The sequence below is a fragment of the Biomphalaria glabrata genome, chromosome 5 (assembly GCF_947242115.1).
Source record: "Biomphalaria glabrata chromosome 5, xgBioGlab47.1, whole genome shotgun sequence".
NCBI classification, from domain to species: Eukaryota; Metazoa; Mollusca; class Gastropoda; family Planorbidae; genus Biomphalaria; species Biomphalaria glabrata.
Genome location: NC_074715.1, coordinates 29,735,971 through 29,757,488, shown reverse-complemented (window position 1 = coordinate 29,757,488; position 21,518 = coordinate 29,735,971). Strand labels below are relative to the sequence as shown.

At 33.9% G+C, this 21,518-nt stretch overlaps 2 protein-coding genes across 3 annotated transcripts; both read right to left on the bottom strand.

The window, feature by feature from the left end:
* Window positions 1-412: 412 nt before the first annotated feature.
* On the bottom strand, window positions 413-21,440 carry LOC106058456 (XK-related protein 6-like). 2 transcript variants are annotated; one of them, XM_056030497.1, is made up of 5 exons: window positions 21,197-21,440; window positions 9,420-9,717; window positions 8,542-9,142; window positions 6,231-6,439; window positions 413-3,623 (listed from the first exon to the last, which is right to left on the bottom strand). In XM_056030497.1, the coding sequence occupies exons 2-5, from the start codon at window positions 9,442-9,444 to the stop codon at window positions 2,899-2,901; spliced, it is 1,560 nt and encodes a 519-aa protein (XP_055886472.1). In that variant the 5' UTR covers window positions 9,445-9,717; window positions 21,197-21,440; the 3' UTR covers window positions 413-2,898. The 2 variants fall into 2 exon arrangements, with proteins under 2 accessions (XP_055886472.1, XP_013071344.2); XM_013215890.2 differs by lacking the exon at window positions 21,197-21,440 and adding an exon at window positions 15,199-19,670.
* Window positions 13,587-14,555, bottom strand: LOC129926318 (uncharacterized). The gene has a single exon (XM_056029635.1). It carries the CDS (start codon window positions 14,553-14,555, stop codon window positions 13,587-13,589), a length of 969 nt encoding a protein of 322 aa, XP_055885610.1.
* Window positions 21,441-21,518: the final 78 nt, after the last annotated feature.

Sequence of the window (21,518 nt, the reverse complement as noted above, 5' to 3'; positions counted from 1 at the left end):
AATTGCTTAATTTCATTTTTTTGGGAATTCAGCGATAATATTTATGTAAAAAAAACAACAAAAAACAACTAATTTTACAATTAAACCTAAAAATAGTAGGTCCTAATATTCCATAACTTAAAAGGTTAAAAGGTACTTTTATAAAGATTTGAAAGAAAGTCATGACAATGAGATTAATTTTGTATTATTGACATAATTTTTGTATAATAATTGTAAAATTAACAATCTGTTATTGACAGCATGAGAGTTAATAAATAAATGACATTTAATTCAAATTTGATTTCTCTCATTTCTTTATTAGAGGGTGTTTTTAAAAGAAAAAATACAAAAAGGGGGCGGTAGGCCAAAAAAAGGTTGAAGACCACTGGTCTAGTGTAATAGATATGCAGAAAAACAAGAACAAAAAACAGTCTTAAAGTATGTCACTTTTATTATTGCTATGGGAACCATGCAGATCATCTAGTAGACATGATGTATGTAATATTAATACACAATACATTAATTTGCTTCAATGCATACATAACTTGACTATCTTTGTAACAACTTTACTACTAAAAGCTATTTACTAAACATGACCATGGCATGATAGCTACATGTGACCACTTGAACGACTAAGGGAAGACACCTTGATAAAAAGGTGTGAAAAAAAAAGGTAAGCAAAAAATCTTTTTCTAATTTGATGTCAAAGAGGCTAATTATGTAAAGCTAATCTGTTCCCATGGCTGATAATAAATAGAGTTGATCTATTAATAAAACAACACTTTTATGTCATTGCTTATTGTAGAAATTAGGAGTGTGGTGGTTGAGTGGTTAAGCACTTGGCTTCTGAACCTAGGGGTCCTGGGTTCAAATCCTGGGATCTTCTAGGATGCCAGCTCTAATGGCTACCTGACATTAGTTGGGGGGAAACTAAAAGCAGTTAGTCATTGTTAACTATGGACCACAGAAACAGATGACCTTTATATTATCTGCTCTATAGATCACAAAATCTGAAAAGGAAACATTTACTATAGTAGAAACTAAGTCTATGTTCCCATGCCCTACCTGAATTATTGATGGAAATTGATGATATCATGATGGTGGCCAACTGTCATTATTTCTCTAGGTAATGTCAGGTACCCATTAGATTAATATGGACTCAGAGACATCCTAAAATCCACAAGGGTCCAAATCCATGATTTGAATTTACTACCCCCTGGGTAGTTTTGAAGCCAAGCACTTTACCACTTGGCCACTGTGCCCCTAAACTGGTGTGAACCCAACCCAAAATGGTCTTTTCATAGCCTAACCTTCAGACAGCCTCTGCTTCATTCCTGACCAATGGCAGATCCAAGGGCAAACAGCTAAAAAAGGGTTATGAGCTATATACCATTGGGTAAAAGTACAGACACAATAAAATATAAGAAATACTTTCTTTTCTTTTTTAATTGCCATGTAACTTATCTTCTAGATATAATTACATTTTTACAAATAGTTTATAACATCTTGTACAAAGTTTTTGATTTTCATATCCACAATGATTTTATAAAATACAAAAAAAAAACAAAAACAAATATATCATAAAAAGAGACTTTTTGATGATGCCACTTTGGCATTATAAAAAAAAATACACTCCTGATACAGTTCTCAAAAAGACACCATGCTTAAGTTATCAACCAATACATTATCTTAAAAATCACATCCATTCCTTCAAAAAAAGAGGATTATTATGCTTTACACTTTATAATGTGATTATCAAGTTATTCATGTTAAGTCATTGATCTAGCTAGAGAAGTTTTGTATTTCTAAGTGAATCCCTTTTTTTAATTTACAGAAGTAAAAATACATAAGGCGGCAGCAAAAATTTTTTTTTTAAAAGATGGATATTTCATAGGTAAGGAAAACTCAAAGAGCTTATGAACCAGCCAAATATTTTTTTGATTGCATTATATACAAAGGACATAGACTGTACCTGCTATGAACATTCTAAATATCTGGATAAACAAAAACCCAAATGCAAAATAATGAATTAACATTTTATGCCAACAATACATCATAAACATCATATCAGAATAAAAAAATAAAAATAAAACAATATTGACTGAATATTTTGAGTATTATCCCAATAATGGTTCAGATGACTTTCCAATACAGCTATAAAACTAGAGTAATATAGTTCCAGTAGCCTTTGGATCAGCAGAGACAGGGGATGGGGAGTAGAGAGAAGACATCCCATGGTACATTGGTAGTAACAAAATGTTCAACTGGTTAAAACAAATAGTCATATGGAAGATTAATTTGGTTACAAATGTTACAATGAAATGTACAAATAAGATAAGATAGGACATACTCTGTGATTGAGATTGAAATTTAGATTGTCAACATTGACTGAAGGAAAACAAAACATGCATTCAATAATAATTATTAGACAAAGTCTTTGAAAATAATTCATAAATAACTATGATGCCATTGCTTCTAGTAGAAATTGTGTCCATGTTCCCATGCCATATTGAATGATTGATGACTAACAGCAAAATACAGTTTTAAAAAAAGATTCCGTTTGAGAGATTCACTAAAAATTCATGTAACAGAGTCATTATTAAATAACATGTATATATATATACTAACAATCATATCCACAAAACTTAGGTCTATTCTGGTTGGGCTGTCAGGGATACTGAATACATAATAAAAACTTACCAATAATGTTGCTCTGTTCATGCATGCCAAACAACTTTAAGAACAAAATAATGAGACATTTGTCATCTATTTCATAATAGTGAATGTTTGACTTTCTTTTTCCCAGTTATCCCCTAAAAACAGGGAACAGTAGTGCTATAACATGAAGGCATAAATAAATATCACGGAGGTATTTTGAGATTCTTTACAGTAACATTGAACAAAAAAAAAAAAATTAGACTACAGTGAAAGACTTCCAGACAACATAGGAGTGCAGCTTTCCAAAGGTTGGTTAGTGTTTGGTGCATTTACATTTTCAGCTGGTGACTCCTCTCTCCTGGAATGTGTAACATCATCACACATGGAGCTGTAGATGGTGTGCCTGTCACAGGACAAGCACAGCGGGATATTCTGTGTTGGGTGGAACAAAGTGTAGTACACCACTTGGAAGCTAACATGCAGTGCAAAGAGAACAAGCACAACTATGAACCCCCATAGATGGAACCAGGCTCCCAAGTCTTTGGTAAATCTAAACCAGAATGCCAACATGAAAGCATTTTCAATATAGACCAGGAGATAAAATATAATAACTCTGTATCGTGTATGTCCTTCACGCATATTTAAAAAGCAAAATATCATCACGAAGCTACAAATTAAGTTAAACAATTTTTCCTGCAAGTTTTTTTTGTAAAAGGAGGTGTTCTGCATAATAAGCCAGACTGAGACTATGATCCAGTGAAGGGTTAAGATCCCAAACACCCACAGATCAAATGCTGAGGCAAAGAAGGCGATGCACAATATCCTACCTCCGACCTCACTCAATCTCCAGATAAAGTAAAATGGCAGGCTCTTAAAACTCATTTTTGCTTTTAGGTCATTGGAGTTACGCAGTGATTTATGGTAAGACAACAAGGACATAGCCAGACTCATCCAAGATGACAAGAGTGTTCCTACCAGTAGTGAAACTGAAAAAAAAACAACAATTTTTCTATTAACTGTTATAATTTTATTTGTAATTTATATTTCCTAGCCCTCACATAAAATATACAGAAGAAATGATGAACCTTCAATTGAACAATAAACTAGAATGTTTTAATATGTCAAGGACTAAGTCTGCATTTCAATTCCCTCAAAGTTACTTATTCATGTAGTGAAATACAAAAAAGCTATTTTTAGCAGCCCCCAAAAGGAGAAAAGCAGCTATTATTTTGTGTGGTCCATCCCATTTAGATCACAAAAACTTGAAAAGATACTGAAAATCCTATATCATAATATTTTGTATCTTGCAAAGTTCTTGAGTACTGGCCGCTTTTTCTTTTCTGAAAGTGAACCATTTAAGTTTTAAATTAAATATACAACCATTTTTTTTTAATAAAAATACACCACTTTTTAATAAAATATTTCAAGGAAGGTAAGTCTTTATAATAGGCTTAAGACTTCTTTCATTGATAGTTCTAGCTTCATTGATAATTCACGAATAGGTAAAAAAAAAAAAAATCAATTCTAGATTTAGATCTATTAGATGTTAATTTATAATTCAAAAACAATTTATACATTATTAATCATCATTATTCTTGAACATTTAATAATTTTAAGATTAAACATGCAAGAAAATCAATATGGTATTATTGTTATTAATCTTCTCTGTCGACTGTATTCATCAATTCGTGTTATAGATCTAGTATACGCCCTAGACTTAGATCTACATCATAAAATATGACTATTTTTAATGTTGCTTTAAGTTTATTGATAAGCTCTGCTTATATTTCTACATAAATTTAATCTAGCTAGATCTCTAGGTTTCTACATCTAGCCTGAATACTAATTTCGTTAGTTCCATAAAAATATTGAAACCGACAAAAAATTATTTACAATTTTAAATCCGAAAAACTTCAATTTGTCTCAGTGGACATGTGCCTATAGACCCTGTGCAAGTAGGGTCAAGTATGAGTTTGATTCTCAAATTCTCTCAAGTCCAATAATATATACTCTGCAAATAGAGCAGTTCTATTTCTCGATGTGAAAGAAAAACAAAATGGCATTTATTGTATACAGGAAACATCCTTTAGTCATCAGATGCTGACAGCACAAAGACTGTATAGCCTACTAAGTCAATCCAGGGATAATATCTGGACAGGTTTCATCACTTGCTTTAAAGAGAAATTCAATTTTCCTTTTCTCCTGGAGGAACCCATACTACCATTTGATAAAAGATATTGAAAAGTGGAAAGAATGAAAAGAGATGTCAGAAAAGAACCTACTATATCATACTTAGCTAAGGCTTCTGAAGAAAATCAGAAAAGAACAATCAATATATATTGCTGTTACCATAAAATTACAAACACAAAAAAGAAAAAACGTATGTAGTTCCACAAAAGCAGAATGGTTCAATTCCTATTGGAAGCAGAAAATCTTCATAATATAATGTTTAATGACTATCTAAATAAAAACAGAAGCATCTGGAAAGGGCTCTATGGTATTTACAGCATTAGCTTTCATACAATTATTTCAAACTTCTATTTAATCATGCATCCCTCTGAAAAGAATTCCAAAGTTTCAGATTCTTTGCACTTCTCCTAACTAAATATATCATTTTTGGTGCTCACCCAGTTGCCATGATTATTATTTTTCTCACCATTTATTCACATCCCTTAGAACTCACTAGCCTTATCCAGTTCTTGGTGATCTAGTTTGAGTTTACCCTGAACCACTGTAAACTGCAATTAGAGTATATTTTTAGCAGTATTGGTGATTGAGTTAACCCTGAACCACTGTAAACTGCAATTAGACAGTTGGAATAAAGTACCCTCTCATTTACGCCAAATATTCACAAACCTTCCAAAAGGTTGTTTCTGTTCACATTGTCAACAAGTTTTTTTCTGTGGGGATAAAGAGATATACTACCAGGCCATTTTATCCAGCGGCTCTCTCTGTCCTTCATCAAACTGACTATTGGTTAAGTATGCTTCTGCTAATGCCATTGTTTGTTTTTTTAATCATGATTTTAGCAAGGAGACTAAAGAGATACTCTGTAAGTGCTACAAACCTTTGTTTTCCTCTCTTGCCGACCATTTAAAACTGACCACAAGGATCAAAGTACCACTGCTTACTACACAAAAATGAATATTTCCAGGATGATACAAATGGAAATGGAGCAAAGAAATAGAACAACAACAACTGAGAAATAGGCTGCTACAATAAAGGGGAAAAAAAATCAAGCAATGCCCTAAGAACTAAAACTAAATATGCAATAAAAATCTCAAAACAAAGGAAGCCTCATGCCAACAAGGTAGTAGGAAACAAATCCTGATCATGGGATGAGCAGCTAAGAATCACTTGAAGTCTATCACTAGAAGTTACATATTCAATTTTGGAATATTAGTAGCTTCTATCAGCAGAGAGACGCAATAGTTACATCAGCAGAGAGACACAATAGTTACAGCATTTTAAAAGGAAAAAAATTACAGCTATTTAGTCTCTTGAGCTTTGAAAACAATTAAATGAGTGATTAACAAAAGGCTCATCTGACAGTAGAAGAGGTCTTTCCAGAGGAACTCATATTAACAACTTACTGGAAATAGTATCACTGGCACGTTTGAGCTTGATTGATATGTAAATCTGCCAGGCCAGTTGTGGGGCTGACTCCAAAAAACTTTCAAACAGACGAAGGAGACAGCTATTGAGATCTTTATACAACATGGCTTGCTTATATTTTTCTCTTTCTTCTTGATGACATTTTATGTTTCGACTTTTGAGGCCATAATAAAGATACTCTATAATCCTTAAATAAAATACATATGATGTATTACTCTATGCAATCATATTTTCTTATTTAAAAAGTAACAAGAAAAACATAAAAAATACTAAAAAAACAAACAAAGCTTATATTTATGAAGTATAAATGTATCAATTAGTTTGGATCAGTCGTGTGATTGACCTAGACATATAAATCTGTGTGATAGAAATATTTTTACCAATTGATTTGTTAAGCTTTTAGCTTTCTCAATGAGCTATGGTCCTATCACTTATCTGGACCAGTTGTGAAAAGGGTGGGGGGGGGGGGGGGGGGGGGGGGTGGGGGGGGGGGGAAGAGGGTATCATGGTGAATGTTTACATGATCGTTTTTTAAGGGAAAAAAAAGTCACTCAGTGCTCTAGGGGACTAATTCAATTTATACCACCACATCTGTCAAGTATGAATATCTTTCCCCTGTTCAAGATACCAAACAAAATAATTAATTACCAATAGTGCAAACTTTCAGCTTAATCCAAGATTAGGTGTGGGATAAATAATGTGTACAAAATATTTGACCACACAGAAAGACTGAGTTAATATAAGCTTACATTGTAAAAAAAAAAAAAAAAAAAACTTTCAGAAGCAATATCAAAGAAAATCTTGTGAAAAGCATTCAATTTTAAATGCCATTTAAGAAATCATAACATTAGGTTTTTAAAAATAAAACCTATAATTTTAGTAGATTTTTTTTTCCATTTTGTTTGTATTTACAATATATTCATATTACATGTTTGTATTTATTTAAAATATAGGGTTTTATTAGAATAAATCTAAATTAGAGATCTTATTTAATACTTATGAGTACAATAAACTACAAGTCATGTAAAAGAACTCTGTAATTTCTCCAAATGTTATTTGTGTCATTTACTTACTTAGTACAAACATGATAGTAAAAAAAAAATTGTAATTGATAAAACTTTATTTGATATATATATTTTGAAAAAAATATCTCTTTGATTTTGGGATGGAGTCTCCAACACTAGAAAGTCCAAAGACTCTGATAAAGAGTGGCTCCAATTGGAGATCAAAATTTCTAAGAGTTCTAATATTTGACCATCAACATGATACTTAGAACTAATCTGACTACAACTCAGATGAGCTGGTAAATACTGAAATCTATATTAGATTTTATCAGCTCACACATTTTCTCAATTTGAGTTGCTTGCAGTCAAAAAAACTTTTTAATTCATTAGTCCTGAATGCACTTTTAAATTAGATTGTGTTGAAAAGTCTCAAATGAGTCATTTAAGTTGGTCTCAAGAAACTTTTGAAGATGTATGTGACAACTGAGGAAAATATGAAAACTGAGGCACACTTTTAGATAGCCAGAATAATGCAAATATTGTAAGCATGATGAAGAAAGTGAAATAGGACTGTTATTAATAGCAGGACAGCAGCATTTTAAAGATAAGATCAAGCCAAACTTAATTTTAAATCTTGTTTTAAATTAAGTCAATACATATTGCAAACAAAATATAAAAATAATAATTTTTTTTTTAAAGAACATTTTCAGAAGATCTTAAGAATGTAGCCATTGCATGTATTTTAATCACAATAAAGGTAAAACACTATTTTTTCAGGACTAAAGTTGACAGACAAGAATTACTGCTTTGTTAATGAGGGTTGCTAAATATAATATGATTAAGATATTTTTATGAAATGGTTTATAATAAAGTATAAAGAAAATTAGTTTAATCAATTAAATTTGTTTTATATCATATAATCAGATTAAATAATAAATGTGTCTTAATTTTCTACTATTTTTCTTTTACAACAAAAAATATAGATGATTTTGGGGTTTCTTGTTACTATATATATATATATACATATAATATATTTTTCTAATCTGTTAGAGTGGAAATTTAGTGTTATATTAATACTAAACCTAGATCTATATATTTGATTAACTGTAACCTTAAAATAGTTAAAAGTTAACTATGAAATCAGTCAATATGTGTTTTGTTTAAAATCCAGATTTATATGATTTTTCTGCAGGATGAAATGATCTCAGCCCTGTAAAGGAATAAACACATATCATAAAGTAAACTTTCAATAGAAATTCACTTATGAATGTATAGAAATATTTACCTTACGACAGGTCCAAGCATAAACAGAGTACACAAAATACGTAATCCCCAAACATATTTTGGAGTCAATGTCAAATGTTCTGCAGTAGTTCTCTTCTTTTCTTTGTGATAATCAATGAGATACCAATGAAGACCTAACAAACAAGTGATCATTGATGATACAGCAACTAGTGCAGCTGTCACACCCCCATACTCATATTGTTTTTCCCTGAAGTAGTGTACTACCATCATGACATCTGTGACAATATCAAAGAGAAATATAACTATGGCAGATACTCCAAATACCAAGTCATAATAGCAGAACTTTGCCTTTGACTCATGCACTTTAGGATTAGGCACATTTTTCTCAAATAGGTGCATTTTTCTTTTTTGCTGGTCCAGTGAGCCTCTGGCAAGACCCAAATCAGCTTGATCAGAAAATATCCTATTTTTGGGTGCACAGGAAGAAGCATCAGCTTGATCAGTTGGGAATACATGACTGGTTGGTTGAGAGGTTGTAATGTCTCCAAAACCTTTCATTTCAAAACTAACTTCAATTTCTTCATTTAGTACATTAGGCTGCTGGAAATGTATAATGTTATTTTCTGGTGAATCCCCATTAGCTGCAATCATAAAATGTTTCATTGTTATAACCAAAATTATATGGACATTTAAACTTGATGCTAAACAAGATAATGTTGTTGTTTCCAATTTCTAAATACTTAACACTGAATCTAAATTCAATTCATGTTTCCAAGTTTTAGTTGGGTTCACTTCAGTGATTGCCCTCTATCCACATTTCTATTTTGTATTATTTATTCTGGTGTTTAAGTAACAAGTTCCAGGTTTTAGTCTATGTTTAAATGTCATGTAATCCAGTAGCAGAAAAGAGATACATACCATATGTTGGTCTAGACCTAATCATGGTAGAAATTTAGATGACTAAGTTTGAAATTTAACAATGATTTGACTTGAAACTTAGACTAGATTTAGATCTATTAGGGTGTAGAATCAGTAGTAGACATCTTCTAAATAGATCTAGGATGTTGAGGCTGATGGATCTTTGAACTGATCTAATCTAGTTCTAGATCCAGAACTTCTCACAATTCAAGTCTGCATAATATCCATCGTCTGATCTGATCAGCTGACTTGATGTTGAGTCAGTGACAGTGTCATCACTCCACTGATACAGTGTCTCCTGAAATGAACAATTATGAAAGATGATTGAATTGATAGAATGTGTGAATAAATATCTTTCTGAAATTCTTGGTCTGGTTACTGTCAACTGACTTAGTCTTAGATCTAGATCTTACTAGATTGACTAATTTCTAGAGTTAAAAGTAAATCTAATCCTAGAGTTGATAATGATGAGATTTAGTCATTTACTCTTACGCTTATAGTAACAGTAACACTAAAGTCTAGTCTCTAGATTCTAGAATACTAAATTACTATATGAATAGTCACTAGAGATCTAGATATTTTTTATTTTAAACTTTAAATATACTAATAACACAACTCAGTACTCACTAGACTTGACTAGACTACACAACAAAATCTATATAGATCTAATCTACACTGGACTATTGTTCAATGTTTTGGGGTTTGAACTCTGCCTGCCACCATCCTCCACCCTCCCAAGGGGTTATGATGCCATTATGACTAATCATTATCATCTGATCTGAAGGAATATCCATAACATTTTTGTAATATGATAAATATGTAGAATAGATCTAAAGTCAAGATCTAAATCTAAATCTTTCTCTCATCTGTCCCTTGACTTTCATCATAGTGGTATTGTGACAGTTTGCCTAACCTAATCCCTCCATTTATCCTGGTCAGCAGCTCTTCTTAGAAGATATCAAGAGAGAGGCTGGTTCATTCTTTTACATTGTCCAGCTAACTTTTCTCTGGATGAATGTTTGTTTGTGCTCCCTCTACTTTACCTTGAAAGAAGACTTAAGTGAGTCAAGTCTTACAATGTGACCAAACCAGCTCAGCTTTCATCTCTGCCAAGTTCTGAAGAGTTTCTTCTTTTTTTGCCATCCAGAGTGGTGACTTGTAAAAGTACTAACTCATTTGTCTGCTTTTCCTGGTATCTGATACTCAGCATTTTCCCATAGCATTTACTCTCAAAGGCTTGAATTCTTCTTTCAGCCTCAGCATTTAGTGCCCCACTATTACAACCATATAGAAGTACAGAGACTGCTTGCAAAGAATACAGATTTAATTTTACTTGGAAGCTGATGTTACTCTTTCTGATTTTCCACAGTTTGCTCATGGCTAAAGTGAGTTTCTATCCCTTTTATTGATCCCACATCTTTTGCTATGTTTGATCCTAGGTATCTAACTGAGTCAACTTTTAATGTTTAACCTTTCAACTATATGCAACACCTAATACTATCTCCACCACAAAATAGAATTTTGCTTTTTTCTGCTCTGGTTTCCCTACCAACTGCTCTAGCTGCTGCATCCAGTTTTGAAGTAAGATCTTGTACATTTTCACCAATGAGGTCTATATCCTCTGCTAACCTGAGATTGGAAAAAGGCCACCATTTACAGTCAAGCTAGGAGGAGTACTTCTTGACAGGGTTACTGCAAGGGTGGTGGACAAAAAAGACATACATTCTATTTTGGAGTTTCCTATGATTGTGTATATATGCAGTATGTACAGGTGCATGTAGTTAGCGGTCATTGTGGGGTCAAGTCTCTGTACTAATCCTGTCTCTAATCTTTTTTGTTTGTGATGCAGTTTTTGTATGTGATGCCTAGGATCTTTCTGTAGCATCTCAATTCCATTGCTAGGATCCTCCTCTTTAGTTCTGCAGTCAGCATCTGAGATTTGCAAGCGTGGCCATGACCAGTCAGATTTTTGTGTTGAGGGTTTCTTAGGGTTAGGGTTAAATAGCTCCAAGGTATTTAAAACTTCTGACACTTGTCAGCTTTTCACCTCTAACGTTGATGTCCTTTTTAAAGTCCTGTTTGCTATAGATCATAAATTGAGTTTTTTCGACATTTATTTGCATACTGTAGTGACCTAATAAAACACTACAGGAAGACATGTCTTGAAGCTAGGCTTTATTGAACAAGAATGACAAAACAGTTCATAATAACACAGTACACACACACACACAAGCTGACCTGGACACCATGACATTTTGACACACTAGAACAGATCAGTTCAAAACACACAACAGGAAACATAAATACACAACATTCACCCCCCGTTTAGTTTCTTTTCGCTCTACTTTTGAGATTATATGAGTGCTACCAGTGTTACCAGGAGCCAGTTGATGTTGAAAGACCTCAGAAGATGTTTCAAAGTCTCTTGGAGCGAAATCATGTACTACGGTCTCTGAAGATGAGTCGCCTCTCGGAGCCAAATGGTGTAGTGAGACAGTTTCTTCCCGTCCATTTGGAAGACGTATGTGGGCATAGTTCTGATTAGCTTCAATAAGCTCCACTTCATCTACCAGCGGATCATATTTGCTTTGCCTCGCATGCCTTCTCATCAGGACAGGCCCTGGAACAGATAGCCAGGTCGGCAGAGAGACACCACAGGCAGACCTTCTTTTATAGGAAAATAGTCTTTCATGAGGCGTCATGTTTGTAGCAGTGCATAGTAGAGATCTAATTGAATGGAGAGCGTCGTTTAGGGCTAGCTCCCATTGTGTATTATGTAGTCCTCTTGATCTGACGACAAGAAGAATTGACTTCCAGAGAGTCGAGTTCAGTTTTTCAACTTGCCCGTTTCCTTTGGCATTGTATGCTGTGGTTCTGCTTGTTACTATGCCTTTACCTCTGAGGAAAGATCGTAGCTCTTCAGACATGAAGGCTGATCCCCGGTCGGAATGTAAATACGAGGGCGTGCCGAAAATGCTGAATAGGTTTGTGAAGCATCTAATTACTGTTTGAGTAGACATGTCAGGACATGCATATGCAAAAGGAAACCTTGAGTACTCATCAATAATTGTCAATAAATATTTATTTTTAGTGGTAGAAGGGAGTGGTCCCTTAAAGTCAACACTAAGTCTCTCAAATGGTGATGTGGCTTTTACTAAGCTGCCGGCAGATGGTTGATAAAAATGAGGTTTTATCTCTGCACAGATGGGGCAATTGTTTACTACAGTTCTTATTTCTTCAACTGCATACGGAAGATTCTTTCACCGGACGAAATGGAGCATTCGCACTATGCCAGGATGACAAGAGTGTTGTGAAGTTCTTTCAAAGACCTAGGGGTGGTTGTACTTGCAATGTACTTGCACAGAATCCACGAGAAAGAGCATCGGCGGCCATGTTGTCAGCCCCCGGCCGGTAACACACATCAAAACTGTACATTGATAGTTTTATTCTCCACCTCTGAATTTTGTTGTTTTTTATTTTACCGTGATGGCAAGGGTTAAGCATGAAGGATACGGACCTTTGATCCGTGGTGAGTTTGAAATGCGACCCTAATAGAAAATGTCTCCATTTCTTGATTGATTCCACAATAGCCATTGCTTCTTTCTCTATGGAGGATTGACGTCTCTCACTAAGAGATAGTGTTCTGGAGAAGAAGGCAACTGGTCTTTTGTTCTGGGATAATGTAGCGGATATAGCGATATCCGATGCATCTGTCTCAACCTCCAGCGGCGTTTTGTGGTCTACATTAGTGACAACAGCCATTTCTAGTTCTTTTTTTAACGCTTGAAATGTATCTTTGACTGTCTCAGGGAGTGGGAAAGTTCTGTTGTGTACCAAAGGATGGATCTTATCTGAGAAATGTAATATCCAGTTGGCATAGTAGGAGAATAGACCAACAGCTCGCCTTTGTGCATTTAGGTTCTCGGGTGGAAGAAGTTGACGCAAGGGCAGTAGTCTGTCGGGGTCTGGCTTCATCTCATTATGGGAGACTTCATAACCTAGTAATCTTATTCTTGAGGATGCGTATGCACACTTTTCCTCATTAAGAGTTAGTCCATATTTAGCTATTTGAGAGACCATATCATCAATGCGAGGTAAGGGATAAGCATCCTGAAGTGTGAACCGATTAACAGTTTGGCTGTAGTCCACTACCATTCTTCGTTTGTGTCATTCGTTAGTTGTTATTAAGACTTGAGCCCGCCATGGAGATGACGAGGGCTCAATGATGCCATCTTTTAAGAGTCTCTCAACTTCTGAATTGATGAATAGAGTGTCGTTTGCAGAATATCGTTTGGATTTTGTGGCGATAGGTCGACACTCTTTAAGCATATTTTGGAAAAGAGGAGCGGGTTCGACATTAGCAGCTTTCATTCCATTTAACACCATTGTTGGTTTAGGCCCCTGAAAAGTGATGTGTACACTTTCATGTTGTTCAAGGAAGTCATGGCCTAAAATAACATCCTCACAGAGGTTGTCAAGTATGTGTAGCTTGAAGTCTTTATAAGTGGAGCCTTTACTCTTAATGTCAGCATTAACATGGCCTTGAGTATAACCAGTTAGGTTCGTGTTGGCCATAGATATATGTTTTGATGAGTGAAAAGTTTTGAATCTATACTTTCTGACAGCCGATGCAGAAATGTAACTGTCCGAACTACCTGTATCAATGAGGGCGTCAAGGGTAATGTTGTTAACTTGTATCTTCATTACAGTACGAGATAGCGAAAACGAAGAGGCGGCTGTTATTGTATACGCCGCTGAATCAGAGTTATGTCTGTAAACTGTAGAAAGTTTTGATTTGCATACCTTTTTGTAGTGTCCCTTTTTACCGCATTTATTGCAGGTTGCATCTTTAGCGGGGCATTTGCCACGAGAGTGGATAGCACCTCCACAAAAGTAGCACTTGCCTTGAGCTGCAGCTATGGTACCGGTTGTCGAATCAATCGTGTCTTCTACAGCAGAGCAAAGTGGCAATTCTGACGTAGTGGATTGTTGTGCTTGAAAAGTAGTGGCTTGTTGCGAGTTATATGTCACAGAATGTTTCTGTGCCATCTCAAGAGATCTAGCTACCTCCAATGACTTTGCGAGGTCCAGAGATGAGTACTCTAAAAGTCTCTGCGTAATCTCTGGTGATGACATGCCACTAATGAATGCGTCTCTGATGGCCTCGTTCTGGTTTTTGAGGGCAGTGATTGCTCTGAAATGGCAGTCTTTAGCTAGCAATCTCAATCTTTGAATATATCTGTCAACACTCTGTCCCGTTTCCTGGATAGGAGATAGCGAGCATAAAACTCATTGGTTTGTTTGACATAGAGTCCATTTAGTGTGTTTACAGCAGATTCAAAGTCAGTACAGTCAGATATCAATTCGTACACAGCATGTGAGATAAAGTTACATAGTAGATCGAACTTCTCACCTTCTGATACAGCTAGTTTTAATGCAAATTTTTCAAATGTGTGAAGCCAGTGCTTCCAGATCCTTTGAGCGTCCGGATCATTAGGATCCACCACCAATCTTTCAGGTCTTAGAAAACGATCCATACTTAAGGTTAGAAGCACAATTAATCCACTGGATTCTTGTTCAATAAATTGTAGTGACCTAATAAAACACTACAGGAAGACATGTCTTGAAGCTAGGCTTTATTGAACAAGAATGACAAAACAGTTCATAATAACACAGTACACACACACACACAAGCTGACCAGGACACCATTACATTTTGACACACTAGAACAGATCAGTTCAAAACACACAACAGGAAACATAAATACACAACACATACTATATGCTGGGAAGATCTATGTGCATCACCAGATCAGCTAGATTTTCATCTGTCCGTGCTAGACCATACATATCATCCAATGCTTACAGTACCTTCACAGCCCTCCATTATCCTTTCCAGGAAGATATAGAAAAGAGTTGGTGAAAGTAGGCAGCATGTATCACTCCAACTGTGGTTTCAAACTAGTCCCTAATGTTAGTGTTGAAGTACACTGCACTAGAGGCTTGCTTGTAGAGGTTCTGGATTACTTTTATTATGTTTTTACTTATGTTGTACTTTTCCACCTGCTAACTACTGTCAAAAAATGCAAACTAAAATTATATGGCCATATTAGACGGTCCTCAGGGCTTGCAAAGACATTCCTTCAGGGAAAAGTACCCAGAAAAAGAGGCAGACAGAGAAAGTGATAGAAAGACACCATAAAGGAATGGACAGACCTGCCATTGAGGGAGATTCTGTCTAAGGCAAAAGACAGAGAAATGGAGAAGGACAGTCAACAGATCTTGTGTGGTGCCCCAATGGTTCAACAGACTAAGGGATAGATGAAGGTGAATACAGCTGCATTTGTAAACATTTGAATACTTATAGCTAACCATTGAATTTAATGCTTAATTTTAATGCTAGCGCTAATAGTCTTCCTTGAGACGTTAGCCTTAAGTAACTTTAAACAGTTGGCCAAAAGTCTTGTCATGTTAATGAAAAAAGCTGATACACTCAACTGTTGGACAGAGCACTATAGTTTGCTTTTTAGCAACAAAATTATTTTCTGTTTTTTTTTCATTGCTGCTGTAATAATTTAGTAATGGTAATAATTTGATTTTATATATAAATAATATAGTACTGGAGCTAACAGAACTAATAAATTTAATTTAATTAAAAATTCTTTAGTTTAGTACAGAGACCATTAACCACGATCATATATATTTTTTTTTATTATCAAATTATTTTTTATATGTTTTGGTTTCTCCCAAATTTTGGCCACCTGCATGCAATGGACATATTGCACAATAGGAAGCAGCGGCCCTGCTTTTTAGTTCTAGAGTTTCCATCATAATAAGCTCCAGAAATATGTTAAAAAGAGCTGGAGAGAGAATGCATCATGATCCTTACCGCACTCATATACATGGATGTCCTAAAACTTTCACCAATTTGATTTTGAATTTGGTTGTTCAAAAGTACTGACACTACTGAGCTATTTGCATCTGATTATACTATTATAGTATCATAGTATAGGGCTCTAATATAGACAATATAGTATAGTATATAGAGTTACAGACATACATATTCAGATAGATATCTAGTAGTTAGTAGTAGTAGTAGTCTAGACTAAATCTTAATTAGTCTTAAAATATAACAAATTATATTATAAACTATCTCTATTTGTGGCATTTTATGTCTCAAGAGACGATCTTTTCTCTTTGCAACTTCTTGTGTGACTAAAGAGGCCAATCTTTGATACACAGGTTGGGCATATATGAGTGTTTCTCCAGTACTGGTGACAAATAGGTATTGGTTCACTAAAAAGTCTATAACTCAAAAACTTCTTATTAAAATGTCACAATTTTCTTTTCATTTCACTCAGAAATGGTTTATCTATAAATTGTGATATTTTGAGCTTGAAAGGTGCATTGTGGAATTTTAAAATTGTAGAAAATGTGTGAAATAGTGCACAAAATGGCAACTTTTGATGTAACATGGAATACCAGGCTTAGGTTGAAGTAATATTCTACTAAAAGCAAAGATTATTGAACAGACATTTTTGTTGAAATAGGTTAACACTATAATGTTATTGCATTATCTATATCTTTTTATTTTATAGTTACTTTGGTATTACTTAGATGTCGCCGTAAAAAATGTGTCACAGGTGCATCACATGGTGTCCCACTTAACTTGAAATTTTAAACCTTTATCAATTGTAAACAAAGTAAAGGATTCTGCTCCCAATTGTGTCTCTGTTACTAAAAGCATCTATGATTAATTTACACAGTGTAATTTTTCTTTAAAACTGTAAAAATTTATATAATTTTAGTAAAATAGCCCTTGGTGTCCCAGGTGAAGCACCTCAAATGCTAACAAAAAGAACAATATTTTTTTAAACAAAGTTATTAATGAGATGGGAATTACTTAATGGTATCTCTGATACTGCTCAGTACACAATAAGCTCCATTTTCTTGGGAAAAGGCTACATAGTAATTAACAGGAGACATTAATAGTCATGGTGTCCCACATTTTTTCATTGTAGCACCTGAAACGCATCATGTTGAATGATACCAGAAAATCTCAGAGATCTAGATATAAGTAGTTTTCTCACCAAAGTTTTGAATTGTAATAAGAATTAAGCTTATTATTCTCAAGTTTGATCTAAAATACATAGAATACTATTTTTTCATCTAAGTTAATGTAAACCTTATTGTTTTATCATTGTCTTTTGTGCTTCACGGGACACTAAACAAGTCTTGATCTAGATCAGTGGTTCCCAAACTTTTTTGTCTCGTAGACCCTTTGCCATGTTTTCTGGTTTTTGGTAGACCCCCTGTTTAACTTGCAAATTTTTTTCAAATTCATCAACATTTTCTTAAAACTAATTTCTGTCTGTAGTGAGTTGAAAAAGGCAATTGGCATGTTTGATAAGGAAGGAATGAACAATTTTAAATAATCAACGCTATACAGCTTACATTTATTTTTGCTAAACATAAACATGTAGAAAACATTAAGTTATTTAAATAATTCTTGAAATTAAATATGACAATTTTTTCGTTTAAATAGAAGGATAAATATTGAAAGGATCAACTCAGGTCTAAATTATAAATTATTAGGAAGAGTTACATGAATGGGATGTGAAAATTAAAGTCACGACCTGCTTAAATGAAATCTATTATCGTAGACCCCCGTGGACATCTCATAGACCCCCAATTTATTTTTTCACTTTCGTAGACCCCTTGGAAGTCTTCGTAGACCCCTGGGGGTCTATATAGACCACTTTGGGAATCACTGATCTAGATAAAGGTCTTGTGTAGATTTAAATCTACTCTATATTTCAATTTATATGTAAATCTAGTTTTGGATCTTGTTCTTGGTGCATTGAAAGTCATAAAGCTGCTTTAGTCTATGATTAGGTCATGTTTGAGGCAGTTATGTCTAATATATTTTTAAATGATTATTGAACACACACACACAAAGGTCTAGTACATTCATTTGTGGTTATAGAAAACTATTTTGTGAATCATTGATAAAAGAATAATTGGTAATGTATTTACAGACTTAAAAAAAATTGTATTTCAGCATGTATTAACAAAAAAAACTATATATTTCATATTGGTGTCCCGTTGTAGCACCCGCAACATCTTGTGATGTAATAGTCATGTTATAATAAATGCTTGAATTATTGTTGAGATATTGCAGCAAATAATAGCCTATATATTTAGCTATAAGGCAAGTATAGCATAAATTCTATTTTCTTATAAAAAATTTTATTTAAAAAAACTTTTAACAGGTGCTACAGTGTCCCATTTTTTAAATTGAGCGCAAACATTATGTAAGTGCTCAAAAACTTCAATTTCTCTATCTAGCTGCTTAATACAATAGAAACATTCAAATTATGCTAAGAAAGCAAACAAATTAACAGTTAGTTGTACTTTAATCATCAATGGTGTCCCGGTGATGCACCTGAAATGCAAATGTGGGTACCCCTTTTGCCAGCACTGCTGAGGAAATATATGTATTCCAATTCATTTTCTATTGATAAATTTCTGTTGATAAATTCTTAAAGTACAATGGGTGAAGAAATGAATACACTTAAAATGAAACCAAAAACTTCCATTTTAATTTTTGACCTAATGTGACACTTTTTGATACCATTACTGGAGAAACACTCATATGTAATCACTAGGCGCTGTTGCATTTTCACCATTCTTTCTGCTTCTGTTGTGTATGGCATTATCTGCAATCCGAGACCCTTTCTTTATGCTCTCTCTCCATGTGGATCTATCCAGTGCCACTTTTTTCCTGCTGCTAGTGTCGATTTTGAAGAGCTTCAATTCATGTTTGCATACATCTGTATACCATAAAAGACAAAAAGTGGGTGACCAGCGGCTCTCCTGCCTTCTATTAGATCACCATACAGAATGTCTAGTGGAAGTCGACCTACTGGCATTCTACGAATGTGGCCAAGCCAGCCAAAATAAACGTGATAACTGATAGAAATATATCAAACAATCTCATTGATTGGATTTGGAAACAATTGGTCTTGACTTGACTTACCTACTCCTAGATCTAAAGTTGAAGTAAGTTGAACTTCTCAACTGACTCTACTCTTTATTTACAGTTTACTCAAACTAGAGTTTACTAGAGTAACTAGTAACTAGAGTCACACAGTAGAGTCAGAGTAGAGTAACTACAAAGTAACAAACTTATCAAACTACTACTACTTAGTACTACTAGTTACTACTACTAGATTTTACTAGATAAAGAATTTAAGAATCTACTTTACTACTACTAAAAAAGTCTAGATCTACTACTTAACAGTTACTATAGTAGCTTCTTATATTAGGCACAGGTCATCGAATTCTCCTTTAAGAAACACGTCGCTTTTTTTGTTTATAATTAATTTGTTTTTATGTTTGGAGCTAAAAACGACTTTTCGGGACAGTGCATGTCCAATTTTAGATAAGTTCCTGTATTTTTGTTCCGCTTTTCCAAAGCAGATGGCAGTTTTTTAGATTCTCGGTAACCAAGTATGTAAAGCTATTGTTTTAACCTCCCCCGGCAATTCATACCCATATAAGGGATGAAGGGTATATTATGAGCCTGTTTGATCGTAGGCTGGTGGATCTATCAAAATAAGCTTCCAAACATCTTTAGAAAGACATTCTAATCACATTCATACTGTTAGCTGTTAAATAAAATTAAAAAAGGAGGTGTTTCAATGAATAATAATGAATTAAACACATTCTCCTATAGTGCACAAAGCAAAATCGTAATAAGAAATATTATTGGGATTGATAAATCTATGATTTTTTTCAATAAATAAATGTGACCTAGATCGAGATATCTAGAATATATAATTTATGAATGAAAGAAAAAGTGCGGGCTGCTAATTTGAAGCCAGAGACCATGCCCACTGCAGGTGATCACGCCAGGCGAGCGCTGGTGGTGAGGAGAGGTATACACTAAGCGTGTAGTGTCACAACCTATCATACAGGCAGTGGAGGGAAGGGGGAGAGAGTAATGAAAAGAATTATAAGCATCTATGGGAGGGAGGGGATGTAACAAAACGAACATCCAAATTATGAAAAGAAGAGCCTGAAGAGGGTCCTTGGATGGGAATTAAAAGAAAGAGACAGAGAATACATGTAGCCTAGTTGAAAATATCATGTTTGTTAAATTATAATAATTAATTTATAGATCTATAATTATATAGATTTATTTCTGTTTCTACACATAGATTATATAGGTAGGCATATATATATTATATATATATATATATACATATCTAGAGAGAGAGAGAGAGAGAGAGGCAATATACTATAAATACATATTGCAGAAGTGAATCTACTTCTTTTAATACAATTATTACAATCTAAATAATTTTTAATTAACACAGATATAATTTATTAGCAATAACATAGTGGTGTTTCTTAACGGTGCTCGATGTGTGCTAAAGGAGAAAGCACAAAAACTGCGTTTATTATAGGAGCATGAAGTGACCTGATTTATTTTAAAATAAAATCTTGACTATGAGTGTTAATTCAAAGAAACACAATACACATCTATTTTTATAGTCCTTTAGTTGCAGAATAAGAATCTGCTTTCAGTTTTTTTTGTAAGTTAAACCGTCACCAAATAAAAAAATAAAATAAAAATTTGACCTAGTTCCCGAATACGGTGTGCCTAATATAAGAATCTACTATAGATCTAGGTCTAGATTAGATCTAGAAAATCTACTAGACAATCCTCAATACAGTAACACCGGGTAACAAACTAATACTTAATTACTTACACAGCAGCTAATCTGAGCTATTAATTATATTATGCTTTCATTTAAATTGCATTTCGTCCATACTCTGCATTCGTTTAAATTGTATCTTGGTAATGAAACTAAAAACTAACAATTCAAAAAGACTAATAGAAAGCTCCCTGTTATTTTTTGTTTAAATTTAAAGACACCATGATCATCATCAAATTCAGATGATCAAAATGTGTCACTCATTGTGGTTTTTTTAGCTTTGTTTGTGTTACCAGACAGTCACATTATCTATATTGACGTACTTACGTAGCCATATGACTCGTAGTTACTAGACTCTAGATCTAATCTTCATTCA